Source organism: Ascaphus truei, chromosome 13, assembly GCF_040206685.1.
Source record: "Ascaphus truei isolate aAscTru1 chromosome 13, aAscTru1.hap1, whole genome shotgun sequence".
Classification (NCBI taxonomy): Eukaryota; Metazoa; Chordata; class Amphibia; order Anura; family Ascaphidae; genus Ascaphus; species Ascaphus truei.
The window spans coordinates 40,804,157-40,823,160 of record NC_134495.1 but is presented as its reverse complement, the minus strand read 5'-3'; the positions used below and the strand labels follow the sequence as shown (position 1 = coordinate 40,823,160).

Genomic DNA, 19,004 nt, shown 5'->3' with positions numbered 1-19,004 from the left:
GATCTACCAGATCTTACTGCCGATTGCAACTCCTATAGCCTGCAACTCTGGAAACTGTTTGGAAGGTCTGCTCCTCTCACAGTACAGCTGTAGAATGCTTCTCAATAGCCCAACGCGTTTCGTGCGCATGCGCACTTCTTCAGGGGGTGATGAGCTCAGTACATGGTAGATTTAAATACAGACAGGTCACATTTCATTGGTTCCATACACTGTCACTCATAGTTCATATGTGCAACTCGTGATTGGATGTGCTGCCTGTCAATCATGTACTGTGTGCAAGTCAGCTAAAACCTACAGAAAGACAACATATATACGAATATAACAAACATATAAAACATATAAAAATACAACCATTGCTAATGATCTTGCTTACTACATCTTATGCATCAGGGTAAAACAGCTAATAAAATATATACATTTAATAGAGTTAATTGTATAAAATATACCAAATTGATGTACCATCATCTGCACGCTGGTGGCTCCTATGATTGCAGCATGTCTCAATTGCTAAAAGACCCAATCATTACAAATTTTTCTTTTTATTAAAAATAGAGATTATATAAAAAATATAAAAAATATATTTATATCTATTAAAATTCTATTACATATAGTTTAAAAAAATTTCAAGCACATTAATTAAAAAAATCAATATATAAAAATCATTTTAAAAATACGCCGAGATCAAAATCAATGTTGAGACCGTTAGGTGAGAGTGTTTTTAATTCGTAGATCCAGTAGGCTACTCGCCTACTGATCTGTTTAAGTAAATTACCTCCTCTCCAGTTATTTTGTACTGTTTCAATGGCTTGACATTTTAGACCAATTGGATTCCTATTGTGATATATGTCAAAATGGTGTGACACACTGTGTATATTTAAACCTCTTTTTATATTGTAAATGTGTTCATACACTCTTCTTTTATAACATCTTCCTGTTCTACCTACATATTGCAGGCCACAAGGGCACTGCAGCAGATATATTACAAATGTGGAATCACAATTTATTGGTGTTTTGATGTTATATATTTTTTCTGTTACATTGGATTTAAAAGTATTTGTAGTGCTGCTAAATGAACAAGCCGTACATTTAGTACATTTAAAAAAAAACTTTATTTTGCTGTTTGAATTTGATTCTGAATTGTCCAATGGACAACTAGGTGCTATGCGCATTTTAATGTTTGGTGCTTTTGTGAAAATTATTTTCGGTTTCTCCGGGAGACATTTGGCTAGAGTGGTATCGCACAATAGCATGGGCCAATGTTTGTTAAAAATTTGACGGATTTTTGGCGCCATCTCATTGTACTGAGTTATAAAAGAGACACCATTATTTTGTTTCAATTGATTTTTATTTTTATCTTTATATTCAAGTAATGTGTCTCTCTCAATTTTCTCCACCTGTATAGATGCTGCCTCTAATAGATGCTCTGGGTAACTTCTATCACGGAATTTATCTTTAAGCTCATTCGCTTGAAGCACAAACTCCTCTGGATTTGAACAGTTGCGCTTAAGGCGAGTGAGCTGACCCTTAGGAATATTCCGGATCCAGCTAGGGTTATGCTGGCTGTCTGCCCTAAGATAATTATTAGCCTGGACAGACTTGAAAAATGTTTTGGTTTCTATTTTATTGTTACTGATATAAATTTCGAGGTCTAGAAATTCTATATGTTCCTTATGGTGGTAATGCCTATGATATCATACTGCTCCCTTGCAGCTATTAATTCAAGCTCTCCCATTTTATCTGGCAGGCTTCTTGCATTTGCAAGCATCCATTTAAGTTTTTTTCCAGCCTGTACTATAGTATTATCTTATCTGCTCCTTCCTTTCTGCTCCCACTTGGTTTAGTCTTTAGAAGTTTTCTAGTATTATCTGCATTTACTATGGATGTCTCACTGCTTGTCAAACTCGCACTTGCCCCCATTCAACCTCCATACCCCCTTGAATCCTCCTCTATTCCATTTAGTTCATTATCTGTTTCATTCCCCTCCCCCCTCCATCCTAGTTTAAAATCTCCTCCAACCTTTTTAGCATTCTCCCCCTAGCACAGAAGATCCCTCTTCATTGAGGTGCAATCCGTCCCTAGAATATAGATGGCACGCTTCAGAAAAGGAGTCCCAGTGCTCTAAAAACCCAAACCCCTCCTTCCTGCACCACTTCCTTAGCCATGCATTAACCTCCCTGATCTCTGACTGTCTCCCTGCGGTAGCGCATGGCACTGGTAGTATTTCTGAAAATACTACCTTGGAGGTCCTTGCCTTAAGCTTTTGGCCTAGATCCCTGAAATAATTTTTTAGGACCCTCCATCTTTCTCTAACTTTGCCATTGGTGCCAACGTGTACCAATGTTTTTATTATCTCATTCCAATTTAGTACTGCTAGTTTTTCAAACTTTGTTTATATGATTGTTTTGTTATTTATTGAATTCTTTAGAGAATTGGTTTTAGCAATTTGTATTTGTATCTTTATTAAATTTGTTTATATAATTGTTGTCTGCATATATTTAGTTCTGCAGTGATTTTGTATCACCATTGTTAATAGTTTAACATTGTTATTATCATCAGAGTGATGTCTCACAGTGACATCTTATTTACATATACATACATATGTCTTGTTGTCTTTTTGTACAAAGTTGCTTTTTCCCACAAGGTGTGTCTTGGTTTGTATTCTCCTTCTTCATTTGCATATTAACACCTGGGCAGTGTTTGATTGCATGCCAGATTGGCTCCCTGTTGATTGACAAAGTTAGGAACCTCTAAATCTAGACACACCATGTGATTACTCACCACTCTTTGATAAAGCACTTCCGTGCGAAACGTGTTAGTGTCAGTACTAACATTCATGTTTTTTAAATATCAATAAAACCTTTCGTCATTACATTCCAGCTTTGCTCTTTGTATCAGCAGTGCACCGGTAACTCCTCTTTGGATTTGTATCTCTTCCCCTCTGTATTCCCCCTGTCTCACTCTTACCTCCCTCATCCCTCCCTCTCTTCCTCACTCCTTCTTACACCCCCTCTCACTCTCCCACCCCCCGCTACAACTCAATTACCTCCCTCTCACTCAATCCCGCTCTGTAACTCCCCTACCTCCTATCCCTGGCCACACATATGCATACAGTACACACAATCCCACCAACAAACCCATACAATTCCCCACACACAATCCCCCCACAATAATTACCCCTCCACAATACCCCCACAAAATACATGCAACACTATCCCCCCAAATACATACTTACAACACAACCCTCCCAAATACATACTTACAACACAACCCCCCCAAATACATTCTTACAGCACTACCCCTCCCCAAATACATACTTACAACACAACCCTCCCAAATACATACTTACAGCACTACCCCTCCCCCAAATACATACTTACAACACAACCCTCCCAAATACATACTTACAACACTACAACTCCCCCAAATACATACTTACAACACTACCCGTCCCCAAATACATACTTACAACACAACCCCCCCAAATACATACTTACAACATAAAACCCCCAAATACATACATACAGCACTACCCTCCCCAAATACTTATGTAGCCAAGGCTGGTTTTCTGGCTACCAGTCTGCCCTCCTCCTGGCAACAAGCCATGGTAAGAACAGGCCTGCAAGGAGTAATCATGGGTTTTTCCCACCCCCAGCAGCTTTAGTGAGTCACAGGGGAGGCGGTGCAACTAGGCCTTGTGTCTAATCAGGGACTCAGACCTGGTTCCTGCTTCTCCTGTGCTTAAGGGGCTGCACTGCCAAAGTTATTCAGTTGTCTCTACCTTTGTGAGAGACAGGTTCTGACACAGAAGTGCGAATTGGCTGTGCACTTACTGCCTTCTCCCTTGGCTCTAATAGGGAGTCAGGGAAGAGCAAGGACTGCTGTGGGGGACCTGTACCCGCAGTGACTGTCCGTGGATACATCCTGAGGGTGAAGGCCCTAAGAAGTTCCTGTTGTTGTGTATGTTGTGCCATCTGCAGTGTACAATAAAGTGTTCCTGTTTCACCATACCTTCCTGTCTGAGACTGCAATTATATCAGGGGAAGGCTAAAGAAACTCTCCTGAAGGGATTGCTCCCCTCATCCCTGGGGACCTCAAGAGATGGAGGCGCTGTCACCGTGAGTACAAATCAGTTTATACCCCAGAAGACTGTTCTGACATCCCCTACCACCATTCGAGAGACTCAGATCAACTATGAGCCAGCAGGTATGCACCACCACACTCCATGTAGCAGCACAATCTCCCATAGGGGGGATGGGGGGGGGGGAATATGTGTTACACATACTTACAACATTACCCCCCCAAATACATACATACAACACTACCCTCCCCAAATACATACTTAAAACACTACCCCTCCCCAAATACATATTACAAGTCAACCCCCCCAAATACATACTTACAACATTACCCCCCAAATACATACTTACAACATTACCCCCCAAATACATACTTACAACACCCCCCCCAAATAGTGAAAAAATGGGGAATGAACCCCCAAAGCCTGAGGCTACAACCAGGGCAAGTGATGTTTTAGTCCATAGAGCACAGAGAAAAGCACAACTTCATCATAGACATAATAGGTTGATAGGCTGTAAATCCTTCACACGTGATCGGACTAATTCAGGGTGGGGGGCTATGAAGCATGTGTGCTGGTAGAAGTACAAAGAGGCACATCAGTAGAAATGCCAAAAGGTAAATCACAATGTCCAGTAACTGCTAACCTCACCTACACCCCGTGTCCCACGATGAATGAATCAGCTGGCAACTACTCACAGTAAGATGTGTAGACTGCCGGGTGATGCTGATAGAAGGCAGCGTGCTTTCAAGCTGCTTGTTGTGTTGGCGTGCTCCAGCCAGTGATCAGTACAAGGGAAAAACAGGTAACTCGGCGGTCACAGCTCTCCGTAATCAACCAAGCACAGTGAAAAAAGTAAAAAACTTTATTGAATCAAAAAATCGACATCAGCAGAGAGAAAGTACACTCTGACGCGTTTCGTCCTGGAAAGAGGACTTTATCAACTCCCCAAATAGATACTTACAACACGACCCCCCAAATACATAAATACAGCACTACCCTCCCCAAATACATACTTACAACATTACCCCCCCAAATACATACTTACAACATTACCCCCCAAATACATACTTACAACATTACCCCCCCAAATACATACTTACAACACAAAACCCCCAAATACATACTTACAACACAAACCCCCCAAATACATACTTACAACACAAAACCCCCAAATACATACTTACAACATTACCCCCCAAATACATACTTGCAACATTACCCCCCCAAATACATACTTACAACACAAACCCCCCAAATACATACTTACAACACAAACCCCCCAAATACATACTTATAATACAAACCCCCCAAATACATACTTACAACACTACACTCCCCCAAATACATACTTATAGCACTACACTCCCCCAAATACATACTTACAACACAACCCCCCCAAATACATACTTATAGCACTACCCCTCTCCAAATACATACTTACAGCACTACCCCCAAATACATACTTACAACATTACCCCCCCAAATACATACTTACAACATTACCCCCCCAAATACATACTTACAACACAAAACCCCCAAATACATACTTACAACACAAACCCCCCAAATACATACTTACAACACAAACCCCCCAAATACATACTTACAACACAAACCCCCCAAATACATACTTACAACACTACCCCATCCCCAAATACATACTTACAACACAAAACCCCCAAATACATACTTACAACACAAACCCCCCAAATACATACTTACAACACTACCCCATCCCCAAATACATACTTACAACACAAACCCCCCAAATACATACTTACAACACAAACCCCCCAAATACATACTTACAACACTACAACTCCCCCAAATACATACTTATAGCACTACACTCCCCCAAATACATACTTATAGCACTACACTCCCCCAAATACATACTTACAACACTGCCCCACCCAAATACATACAACAATGGGGGAAGGGGGAAAGGGATGGAGACCCTCGCATCAGCCTGTAGTATGTGGTAAAGTAAAGTCAACAACGGTGCAATAAGGGGAGAGAACAGAATTATTACTAGGGAACAAAGACACCCTATGGGCAGCACTCGTTGTGTGTGGTAATGTAATGGTGATAGACTTAAAATTAAAATACTTTAATTATACTAGTTAAAATAAGTGTCAAAATCGTTGAAATCAAAGGACAACTGACAGTGGAAACAAAACACATAAAACAGACAAAAATACACAATACTAAAACTGAGATCTAGGGGGAGAGGTGAAGATCCAAACTATCTGCTAATTACCAGAGAGAAGCTATCAGGAACTAAATAATTAACCCCCTAGTTCAGCAATGACAAGGTTAAAAAGCCTGTAAAATAGATACAGGTGACGGTGGACTGACCATGCACATGTATATACTGAAATGCTATATGGAGTATATATCAGTTGAGTGAGAGCTCACTAATAATGGAATTGTATAGCCACATGAGGCAACAATGTTCTAATAGCTCTGGTCGTGAAGGACCCCTAAGTAGAGGGTTAAACAAGCCTAGCAATAGACAGGTAGAGATAGTAATCAAGATCTTCGTGAGTAGTGTGCACAGGAGCTCACAAAATGTGATACTTAGCTCTGGGGCACGGATTTAGTCCGTATCCAGTTATAGCCCCCTAGTTCAAATGTGCCACTATAGCAAGCTTCATCAAGCCTCACAATATACAGAAGTAAATAGTTAACAGAACTGTCATAAATAGTGTGCACAAGAGCTTACCAAGTGTAATACTCATCTCTGGGGCACGGATCTAGTCCGTATCCAGTTATGGCCCCCTAATTCAAATGTGCCACTCTAGCAGGCTTGATCACTGACATCAGAGAAATAGTGAGCAAACACACACAGATGGCCGAGGGGAGGAAGGGATAAATTCAATGCAACAAATGTAAACAGCAGTTACGCAAGAATACTCAGGGTAAAGTAATGGTATGTACACCGTACCCCTATCAAATGTATCGAGCTCTCGTCAAAGCTCACGAAACAAAGTAACGCTGAAATTAGTTAGATGCTGTGAATCCAGCATGCAAAAGCATCATAACATATACAGTATAGCAATTAGAAGCCAACATAATATCCCTTCTCGCATACACCGGCACTTAGCAGTGCCTCTCACCCTCTGCCCGGCATGTGAGCGTCATGACGTGATGACGTCAGTCCTGTAGCCGCCTCCCACCTGACGCACGTTTCGCTGGGGCACTTTTTCAAAGGGTATATATAGTGTGTTGAGTTACCAACGTATGCAGAACAGCTGAGTATAACCACTTGTTTCTATTGCAGGAGATCGGCAGATGTCTTGTTGCTGCAGACTGGATCGGGGGAGAGCCAGCCCACACAATAAAATGTTGTGAAAACAGACAATGTGTGATAATTATTGACTCAGGGGCTGTATAGATAAAAGGATATCTTAATGTAACTAGAAGAATCAAGGTCACGAACTCTAAAGGTGGAATGATCTTTAGTCCAAAACCTGTGCATGATGGATAATGCAGATAGATCACAGACCAAAAATCCAAGGGGTCAAGTAGAATGATACTGGCAATCTAGATGAAGGGAGAGAATAGGAAGCCCTCATTGATCCCTCTAGGTGCCAAAGTACCCAATAAATAAAACCATTTGGACTCCTTTTTTAAATGAGACGATTCCAGTCTCCCCCTCTTGGACTAGGGGGGACGCTTTTATTCCCTGTGAAACAAAGGTTTGTAATGTCACCACCGTGCACCTGATGTATATGATTGGCTAGAGGGGTATCCAGATGATTCCGTATTGCCCCTAGATGTTCCAGAATACGTTGCCGGAACTCACGGATGGTCTTGCCAACGTATTTTTTGGTGCACTGACAAGTGACTTGGTAAATAACCCCCTTTGTCCTACAGTTAATAAACTGCCTGACTTTGAAACATTTCGTATTGTTCCAATTAAAGAATGTTTTTGAAAGGGACAGATGGGTACAGGCCTTGCATCCTTGGCATTTAAAGTTCCCCACTGATCTATTAGTTAGCCAGGTACTTGCTGTTAATGGTCTCAGGTGACTGTGGACTAGCTGGTCTTTGAGATTTGATGCCCTTCTGCTGACCAGGGTTGGTGTAGGTCGCAGGACGTCATTAAGGTCTGGATCCTCCAAGAGGACAGGCCAGTGTTTCTTTAGTATGGCATTAATCTCTGACCATTGATTGTTAAATGTTCCCACAAATCTGATGAGTTTGGAGTCTTCAACTGGGGTACGATAGTTACTCAGTAAAGAGGTTCTATCTGTAAATTTTGCTCTCCGATAAGCTTTTCTTATACATCGGTGGCTGTACCCCCTTTCAATGAATCTTTCCCTCATCTTTTGTGCTTCATACTCAACAGCTGTGATGGTGGAGCAATTCCTGCTGATCCGCAGAAATTGCCCAACAGGGATACCCTCCTTAAGTCGCCTTGGGTGGTGGCTTTCGTAGCGCACAAGGCTATTAGTAGCTGTCTTTTTTCTGTGGATTGTTGTTTCCACTCTATCATCATCACCTCTAGAGATTTTAAGGTCAAGGAAGGTAACCTCCTGTGTATCAATTTCGTAGGTTAAGTGAAGGTTAAACTCGTTGTTGTTGAGTATGTTGATGAATTCAATAAATGACGCCCTGGTCAGTATGAAGCACAAAAGATGAGGGAAAGATTCATTGAAAGGGGGTACAGGGGTACAGCCACCGATGTATAAGAAAAGCTTATCGGAGAGCAAAATTTACAGATAGAACCTCTTTACTACTATCCGTGCCCCAGAGCTGAGTATTACACTTGGTAAGCTCTTGTGCACACTATTTATGACAGTTCTGTTAACTATTTACTTCTGTATATTGTGAGGCTTGATGAAGCTTGCTATAGTGGCACATTTGAACTAGGGGGCTATAACTGGATACGGACTAGATCCGTGCCCCAGAGCTAAGTATCACATTTTGTGAGCTCCTGTGCACACTACTCACGAAGATCTTGATTACTATCTCTACCTGTCTATTGCTAGGCTTGTTTAACCCTCTACTTAGGGGTCCTTCACGACCAGAGTTATTAGAACATTGTTGCCTCATGTGGCTATACGATTCCATTATTAGTGAGCTCTCACTCAACTGATATATACTCCATATAGCATTTCAGTATACACATGTGCATGGTCAGTCCACCGTCACCTGTATCTATTTTACAGGCTTTTTAACCTTGTCATTGCTGAACTAGGGGGTTAATTATTTAGTTCATGATAGCTTCTCTCTGCTAATTAGCAGATAGTTTGGATCTTCACCTCTCCCCCTAGATCTCAGTTTTAGTATTGTGTATTTTTGTCTGTATTATGTGTTTTGTTACCACTGTCAGTTGTCCTTTGATTTCAACGATTTTGACACTTATTTTAACTAGTATAATTAAAGTATTTTAATTTTAAGTCTATCACCATTACATTACCACACACAACGAGTTCTGCCCATAGGGTGTCTTTGTTCTCTAGTAATAATTCCACCCAAATACATACTTACAACATTACCCCCCCAAGTACATACTTACAACACAACCCCCCCAAATACATACACTAAAACCTCACCCCAAATACATACTTACACTAATCCCCCACCCCAAATACATATTTACACTAATCTCCCATTCCTGATACATACTTACACAAATTCCTCACCCCAAAAACATACTTACACTAACCCGCCACCCCAAATGCATACTTACAGGGCCGCAGACAGATTTCCAGTAGCCCAGGACTAGAGTTACGACCAGGCCCCTGTGTCGGCGGTCTTGCAAGACCCCCACTTCACACCTCGCGAGTTATCTCTATTAACCCCCCCCCTTCCAATGTATTTCTCTCCCCTCCATCTCACTTCCTCTCTTCCTCACTCATCCCTTCTCCTCCCACACTAGCCCCTCCATCAATTATACTACTCTGACTCAATCCCCCCCACCTAGCATGTATTTCTCCTTCTCACTCTTACTCCCTCGTTTCCTCACTCACTTCCTCACCCCCTCTCCTATGCCACTTCTCTCCTCTCTCTCCCCCATTAATCACCCCACTTTTACTCATTCCCTCCCCCTCCACACACAATCCCCATCCCAAATATATACAAACACCCCCCAACCCCAAAATATATACCAAACTCCCTCCCATCCCCAAATACATACCAAACTCCCCTCCACCCCCAAATACATACCAAACTCCCCGCACCTCCAACAAAACATACCAACCCCCCCACCCCTCAAATACACACCAAACTCCCACTCCCCAAATACATACCAAACCCCCCACCCCCAAATACATACCAAAACCCCCACAACCTCCCTGAATATATACCAAAACTCCCCCACCTCCTTAAATATATACCAATCCACCACAAATACATACCAACCTCCCACCCACCCCCATAATACATACCAAATCCCCACCCCACAAATACATAGGAAAAACATAGAAATACATACCAAACCCTTCCTCGCCAAGCAAATATATACCAGCCCTCCCAAATACACCCCCCTCCCTTCAAATACAAACAAAAAACACCCCACAATACATACAACCCTCCCAAATACATACACCCCCCTACCCCTCCCAAAGGCATACAAAAAAATCACCAGCCCCCAAAAATACATAAACCCCCACCAAATAAATACAAACTTACCTACTTTGGAGATGGTCTCTGACCTCTGCTAACCCGACTGTCCCTAAACTTCTTTGTTTGGCTGCCGGTCCTATCATTGCCGCCGGGCTCGGCTCTCCCCAGCTGCGGGCCTCCTTCACTAACACAGTCCCATGACCACGCTTTTGACGCCAATGCACGCAGGGCCTCTGCCGGTGCGCGCTGGAAGTTGGGCCCCCCAACTTCTGTTTTTGGCTGCCGGGTCCTGGCTCTCCCATGCTGCTGTGGGCCTCCCTCACTCTCCTGCACTGGGCCTCTCTCTAATGCCGGTGGCTGCGGGAGGCCCAGTCGGCCAATGCTGGAAGTTGGGTTCAGCCAGAGGTCAAGCTCAACTTTTGTGTCCGGCTCCCTGGCCTCTCGTTGCTGAAGGGTCCCGGCACCGGCATATAAGAGAGGCCCGGCGCAGGAGAGTGAGGGAGGCCATAGCAGCATGGAAGAGCCAGGACCCGGCAGCAGCCGGCAGCTAAACACAGAAGTTGGGTCCAAACTCTGGCCTGGGCCAACTTCCTTCACCAACCAGCCGGGCCCCCCACAGCCACCACGCTCGGACACTTGTCCCGGCTCTCCCCCTGTCAACTGCCCTGCTCGGGGCACCTCTGACCGTGCACAACCCTTCTCACTCACACACAAACTCACCCTCATACACACTCCATATACAATACACCCCCTTCTCACATCGCACACTCATCACTTTTCTCTACGGCACACACTCCACATTCACAGTGGGAGGCTGTCCGCCTTTCTCTCTCAGCTCAGCATAGAGAGGAGAGCTAGTAGAGACAAATCACAGCCTCTCTATCTTCAGTTAGAGCCAGCTGACCAGCCAGCAGTGTTTAACTCCGGGACCGCTGCACCAGGGCCGTCTTAACATATGGGCACGCTGGGCAGTTGCTGGGGGCCCCACAGCATAAGGGGGCCCCATGTGGCCAGCCCATGCATGTCCACCAATGCTCTCCCTCCGCCCGGCACCCCGGCTCCGCCCGGCACCCCGACTCGCTCGCTCTCCCCCCCCCCCGGCACCCCGACTCGCTCTCCCCTCCACCCGGCACCCCGTCTCGCTCTCCCCCCCGCCCGGCACCCCGACTCGCTCTCCCCCCCGCACGGCACCCCGGCTCCGCTCGCTCTCCCCCCCCTCGCAGCCTAACAGTGCAGCACTTCCGGTGCCTGCTGCTGCTAGTGAGTGCGTGGGAGGCTGGGAGCGACAGTGTAGGCCGGGCCCCGTGCACTGCTTTGCCCGGGGGCCCCTAATGTTGTTAAGATGGCCCTGCTCTGCATCATTGAGAAACATTGTATTATGGTATCACAAACATCAGCTTTCTGTCCCATCGTGGGACTTGAACTTGGAATTTCAGCAGCATAGGTATAATCACGCGTCACTTGACATACAGGAAACCCTTCTTGTCTGAAAACCTTGCAACACCTTTCATAAGTGCGGTTAATGCATTTCCTTTTGTGTCACTGCTTAGAAGAAGGAAACAATTTCTCTGCCCTTCCTCTCAATTAAGCAAAATAACAGCTGTGGGAGGAGTAGGCAGTGCCAGGACATAAATCTTCCACTTGTAGAAGTAGGGAAAAGGCAGTTACTGTAGCTGCAACACAGGATGGATGGGAGCACAGGTATGATCATCACTTTCCTATGCTACGTATCGGAACTCATACTCTCACCTGGAAATGATAGGGATTTAAGTAAAAGGTGCACCTGTTAGTTATTTACCTATTTTAAAGTGTAAATGTTTTCTTTTCAAGGAAAAATTACTTCATTTAGAAAGGGTTTAAACCACTGGGAGCTGGTTTTAGGGCTACAAAGAACTTGCCTTCCCCATTTAAAATGTTTAAATTACAGTATTTTTTATTGGGCCTATTAATAATAATAATAAAAAAAAAAATAATAATAAGGCTACTTTTTTTCATTGGTAAGACTTTTTTTTTGTCTAATATGAAACTTCATCTATAACCAATGCAATACGAGTTTCTTTAAAATTGCAATCTTAGAAATATATATATATATATTTTTACTTTGTTGCCATTTTTATGTTGTCTGCAGTGATTCTTACTTTCCGTTTCACGCTGCAGTACTTAAGATTTTCTTGCATTTGTGTTATATATATATATTTTCATATAGTATACTTTTATAGGAAATAATAATTTTCCTGCTTGGTGATCAAATGTGGATTTTATCATTTTTTTTTTAAAGAAAAATAAAAAACATAAATAGAGGGATAATGATGAGAATACATTAAATTTTCTGTGGTTTTCTTAAAATATGTTTTTAGGAAAGATTTCGTTTCAAAGCTATATTTTGGGTTGGATATTATGTTTTTTTTTATAGTGGTTCTGAGAATTACTAGACACTATTCTACGACACATATTCCAGTATTAGGACTGCCGTGCGTTCCCTTTTCATATCGTTTCTCTTTGTGTGTTTATTAAATAATGTAATATGCACAGGAAAATGGGATTATTGCCCAAACGCAGGAGAAATTGAGGCACAGAGAGTTGAGCGTGAAGATGGCATTGAACCTACAAGCTTGTGTGTGTTAAATTTGACCCACCTCCATTTTACAGTGCAGTGGTAATGTCCCCCCAAGTTCCCGAGCAGCAAGAGATTTAGTGCTGTAACAACTACACACATGACCACTGGGGTTCCAAATAGAACGCTGCAACGTCCTCTCCCAGTAATGTTGCACTGGGGTTCCAAATAGAACGCTGCAACGTCCTCTCCCAGTAATGTTGCACTGGGGTTCCAAATAGAACGCTGCAACGTCCTCTCCCAGTAATGTTGCACTGGGGTTCCAAATAGAACGCTGCAACGTCCTCTCCCAGTAATGTTGCACTGGGGTTCCAAATAGAACGCTGCAACGTCCTCTCCCAGTAATGTTGCACTGGGGTTCCAAATAGAACGCTGCAACGTCCTCTCCCAATAATGTTGCACTGGGGTTCCAAATAGAACGCTGCAACGTCCTCTCCCAGTAATGTTGCACTGGGGTTCCAAATAGAACGCTGCAACGTCCTCTCCCAGTAATGTTGCACTGGGGTTCCAAATAGAACGCTGCAACGTCCTCTCCCAATAATGTTGCACTGGGGTTCCAAATAGAACGCTGCAACGTCCTCTCCCAGTAATGTTGCACTGGGGTTCCAAATAGAACGCTGCAACGTCCTCTCCCAGTAATGTTGCACTGGGGTTCCAAATAGAACGCTGCAACGTCCTCTCCCACTAATGTTGCACTGGGGTGCCAAATAGAACGCTGCAACGTCCTCTCCCAGTAATGTTGCACTGGGGTTCCAAATAGAACGCTGCAACGTCCTCTCCCAGTAATGTTGCACTGGGGTTCCAAATAGAACGCTGCAACGTCCTCTCCCAGTAATGTTGCACTGGGGTTCCAAATAGAACGCTGCAACGTCCTCTCCCAGTAATGTTGCACTGGGGTTCCAAATAGAACGCTGCAACGTCCTCTCCCGTTAATGTTGCACTGGGGTTCCAAATAGAACGCTGCAACGTCCTCTCCCAGTAATGTTGCACTGGGGTTCCAAATAGAACGCTGCAACGTCCTCTCCCAGTAATGTTGCACTGGGGTTCCAAATAGAACGCTGCAACGTCCTCTCCCACTAATGTTGCACTGGGGTGCCAAATAGAACGCTGCAACGTCCTCTCCCAGTAATGTTGCACTGGGGTTCCAAATAGAACGCTGCAACGTCCTCTCCCAGTAATGTTGCACTGGGGTTCCAAATAGAACGCTGCAACGTCCTCTCCCAGTAATGTTGCACTGGGGTTCCAAATAGAACGATGCAACGTCCTCTCCCAGTAATGTTGCACTGGGGTTCCAAATAGAACGCTGCAACGTCCTCTCCCAGTAATGTTGCACTGGGGTTCCAAATAGAACGCTGCAACGTCCTCTCCCAGTAATGTTGCAGCTTTCTACTGGCTGCAGGATTGAGCCATGACCCCATGATATGGCACCGACTGTATACAGCTCATTACAGAAAACAATACAGGTAATTTGAATCCATGCAAAAGTTAAGGAAAAACACATTGCGAATACCCCCTGAATGTACATGCAGACCTACCCAGACACAATGCATTAATACAAACACACACCATGCATACTGAGTTTGTGGGTGTGCTGTTCAGGGCCAGACAGATTTCCCAGGGCCCAGGATCAGAGTTACGCCCGGGGTCATCTTCACCCTCTGCGGTGTTGCGAGCCTCTCTCCCCCATTTCACACCTCACGAGCCCTGTCTATTTCCCACCCTTTTTCCATGTATTTATCTCCCCTCTGTCTCACTTCCTCTTCCTCACTCACCCCCTCTCACTCTCCCCCCCTCCTGCCTTGCATGTATTTCTCTCCCCTGCGTCTCACTCTTACGTCCTCTTTTCCCCACTCAGTCCCTCCCCCCTCTCTCCTCTCAATCGCCCCCTCTGTCCGTCAATTACCCCACAATCACTTAATCCCCCCACAAAATACATACCAAAAAAACCACCCCCCTAAATACTTATAACCCCATCCCCCTTTACATAATAAAAATACACCCACCCCCACACATAATACAACTACACCCCCCGTCCCAATACATATAAAAAATACACCCTCCTAATACATATTAAAAAGATCCCCCAATACATATTAAAAAGACCCCGACCCCCAATACATATTAAAAAGACCCCGACCCCAAATACATATTAAAAGACCCCCACCCCAATACATATTAAAAGACCCTTACCCCCCCCCCAATACATATATAAAACCACCCGCCCCCCTCAATTCATATAAAAAACAGACTTACCTTGTGGTTGGTTAGGCCGGGTTCAGTGGCTGTCGCTGCAAGTCAGTCCTAACCTCTGGCCAGGCCCGACTGGTGGTCCTCTCGCGGCCGGGCCCCGGCTCTTCCTCAGCTGCGGACCTCTACCCCTCTGTCCCACGCCGGCATCAGACCGCTGATGGTGATGAGGGGGAGATCTGGTGATGATGAGGGGGAAAGCTGATGATGAGGGGGATAGCTGATGATGAGGGGGATAGCTGATGATGAGGGGGATAGCTGATGATGAGGGGGAGATCTGATATGAGGAGGGGAGATGATGATGATGATGAGGAGGAGGAGAGATAATGAGGAGGAAGGGGAGATATGATGAGGGATGATGAGTGAGAGGAGAATAAAATTGCAGTCAGTATTAATATTAATGGGGCCACTGGTTGTTATGATTATTTTAAGGTGGTGTCTGTTTAGTCCCCAAAGTATCAGCCTCAGAAAAATCCACTTCACTATGTCCTGAAGAGGAAGATGAAGAGTACTCCTTAGGCATGTTAATACTTCTTTGAGAATCAATTTCTTTAGCCATATACTGTAAATTGTTATGGTCTTGTAGATTCAATATCATCTTAGATTATTTTTACAATGCTAAAAAGCATACCATCATGAACTTGTATTTTCTCTTAAATACAAGCTTATCAGAAACTACGCTCTAAAGAACGCAATGAGTTTTTAGTATAGTGGTTGCACACAACAATTTTATTTTTAATGGAAATATGTGTGCAAGTGAGTCATGTTCAAAGTTACGAGGCCATGTACTGTGGAAATGAGTGGCAGTTTTCCAATGGGTTAGACATCCTCCTTCTATGTGAGACCTGACAGCTGATTATGGGTGGTGATTCTGGAACATTCAATAAAGGCTTCTGATGATGTAATTATATGCAAAGGGGATTAACAGGAGAACACACAATCCCTTTGAAAAATATATAAACTGGAATGTGTCAGGATTAGTCATTAGGTGACATCATTTTTCTTTAGTAATAATTCCCAGACTTAATTCCTCTGCTCATCTCTCTGTACAAAGATCACAGAATATTTGCTGAAATATGTGAGAGGGGGAGAGAGAAAACAAGCACTAAGCAGCTATTTATAAATGTTATCTGTTTTTGTGTATGTGTGTGTATAATCTAATTTTAAGACCTTTTTCCATCCTTGTTGAAGGGTTCCCAAATGTTCTTTCAGGTACTGCAGCTGCAAGCCTCTCTTCTCCATGTTCTCCAACAAACTTTCTGATGTAGTCTTAAAATCTTACTGTTGGTTGTCATCTTGGTCCTTTTTTGCTTGCCCTATGAATGCAGTCAAGTATCATCCCTTTCCAACGATAGTAATTTCAATTTGCAATATGTCTGGCCCACTGCCATTTTAATTGCTTCTCCTTTGTGATGTCACAGACTTTGTTTGTTTTCAAACCCATTCATTCTGTCTCTTCAGTTAATACCGAGCATTTTAAACATCTCTCCATGCTTCTGCGTGGTCTTCACATAAAGGAGGAGGAAGGTTATAAATATAACCCCAAAGAATCCTATTTGCACTCACTATTAGCAGTAAATGACTAGGAAAAATTCAATCCTTGGGAGCAACCCATTAGCCACTTACTAAACATATTAAAATACTTTATTTAACATATATACAGAAAGAACCAACATATCTAATATAAAAGAAACAGGGGATAGGTACGAAAAGGTAAGTAGTCAAATGGCTTATGTTAATAGACAAGGTGTCTCTTTCTATCTATTTAGATGGAGGACAGCAAGTATATGTGGTGATGCACCAATGGTCATGTAAATACACAGTCATGTATAGTAACACATGGAAACATGTCTCTCTTCATGTGTAAACTGATGCTAAATACTGTGTATGCTCTCGAAACTGCTTCGATATCCCTTCACTTTTAAAGTGTGTATGTCTGATGCATATATATAGGTATTGTGAAAAGAAAAAACAAGGGCAAATAATATCACAACAAATCAAAGGTAACACAGATGATATACTATCCTTAATGAGTGCAGCTCCTGACGTAGAATTCAAACCAAATTCAATCAGCAAACGAAGAAGAAACAGGTGCGCAAATCACATCAGGCCATGTAAAAGAAAGTAAAAACACACAAAATAGTGCAATATTGTCTACTCCAACAGGATAGCTTCAATGCTGGAAATTCTATAAAATTTGCACTCACGTGTTTAACGTGAAATGAAAGCTTTGTGGTTGTTCAAAATTACCAACTTATGTCTCCAGACAGGTACTCCAGATCCACATACTGTAGAGGGGGAAAGTCCATATACAGTACAAAAAAAGGGGGAAAGCAAAATAGTATAGTACTGTTTTTAATGTTAAAAATACAAAGTATTCCACTTACATAAGTGCCTTTGTTTGTGAGCATTCAGACCACACTGGGTCATAGGGTCAGACAAGATATTCACAGCAACAGCATCCACTCCACGGCCGTCACAGCAGGTACTGGGCTGATTTAAGTTGTCCTCCACTCTAGATGTCATCAACAAGAGCTCCTTTAGTGGTCACTGATATCACCCAACGTGCGTTTCCACTGCAAAGTCTTCATCAGGGGCTAATCTAACCTTTAGGGCTCTGTGAGTTTTACCCACATATCGCATGCCACATCTGCAAGTGATGAGATAGACCACCCCAACTGTTAAACAATTGATAAAAAATATACTACTTCTGTTAATATCATGAGGCCACAGTGACACTCATCTAAGTCCTATAAATTGCTCCAGCGATAGGGACAAAACATAACAAATGTAACACTAAATGCAGACTATAATAGGCACACACAGTGGTAATATAGATTAAGATGTAAATACAGCAGCCACATTAGCATGTCTGTGTCATTCATCTTTGTTTATGATTGGCCACCGTGAGTAGACACACCTCCGGCCACTCCACAAAAGATGTCAGGGATGTGGTCTTTCTATCACTCCCATTACCTTGAGAAAGCGCTAGGTAGCGCGAAACGTACGTCGGTTTTAATGACGTCTCATTCGTGACGTCATCAGGGGTCGCGGGTACGGAACGGCGAGAGGAAGCTCTATTGAGTAACTAAAGACACCAGGTCGTATATCTCTAGAACAACGCTGCTGTAGCGATGTGTTCTGTTCTTACATGTGACTGCTGATATGATTTCTGAAGCTAAGCATATTGCAGATACCGTAATGTATAGGTGTTGTCGAGGCTGTGACACATGAACTTACAGGTGACAAACAACCGCGGTATCCCCTCTACAGGGACAGCTATATTAATAGCGTAATAGGTTTATTTTAAAACAATAATGAATGTATTGACTAATATACCTATATATAGGCATCAGACATACAGACTTCAAAAGTGAAGGGATATGGAAGCAGTTTCGAGAGCATACACAGTATTTAGCATCAGTTTACACATGAAGATAGACATATTTCCATGTGTTACTATACATGACTGTGTATTTACATGACCAT

The 19,004-nt window shown here is 43.1% G+C and overlaps 2 protein-coding genes across 3 annotated transcripts in view; both read left to right on the top strand.

Moving 5' to 3' along the window:
* LOC142464645 (uncharacterized) overlaps positions 1 to 19,004 on the top strand; it is a 755,558-nt gene that overhangs the window by 447,140 nt on the left and 289,414 nt on the right.
* ST3GAL4 (ST3 beta-galactoside alpha-2,3-sialyltransferase 4) overlaps positions 12,261 to 19,004 on the top strand; it is a 114,001-nt gene continuing 107,257 nt past the window's right edge. For both annotated transcript variants that reach the window (XM_075569278.1, XM_075569277.1), the window contains exon 1: positions 12,261 to 12,355. In XM_075569278.1, the coding sequence (XP_075425393.1) occupies positions 12,344 to 12,355 (12 nt within the window). In that variant the 5' untranslated portion in view covers positions 12,261 to 12,343. The remainder of the gene's footprint in view (positions 12,356 to 19,004) is intronic.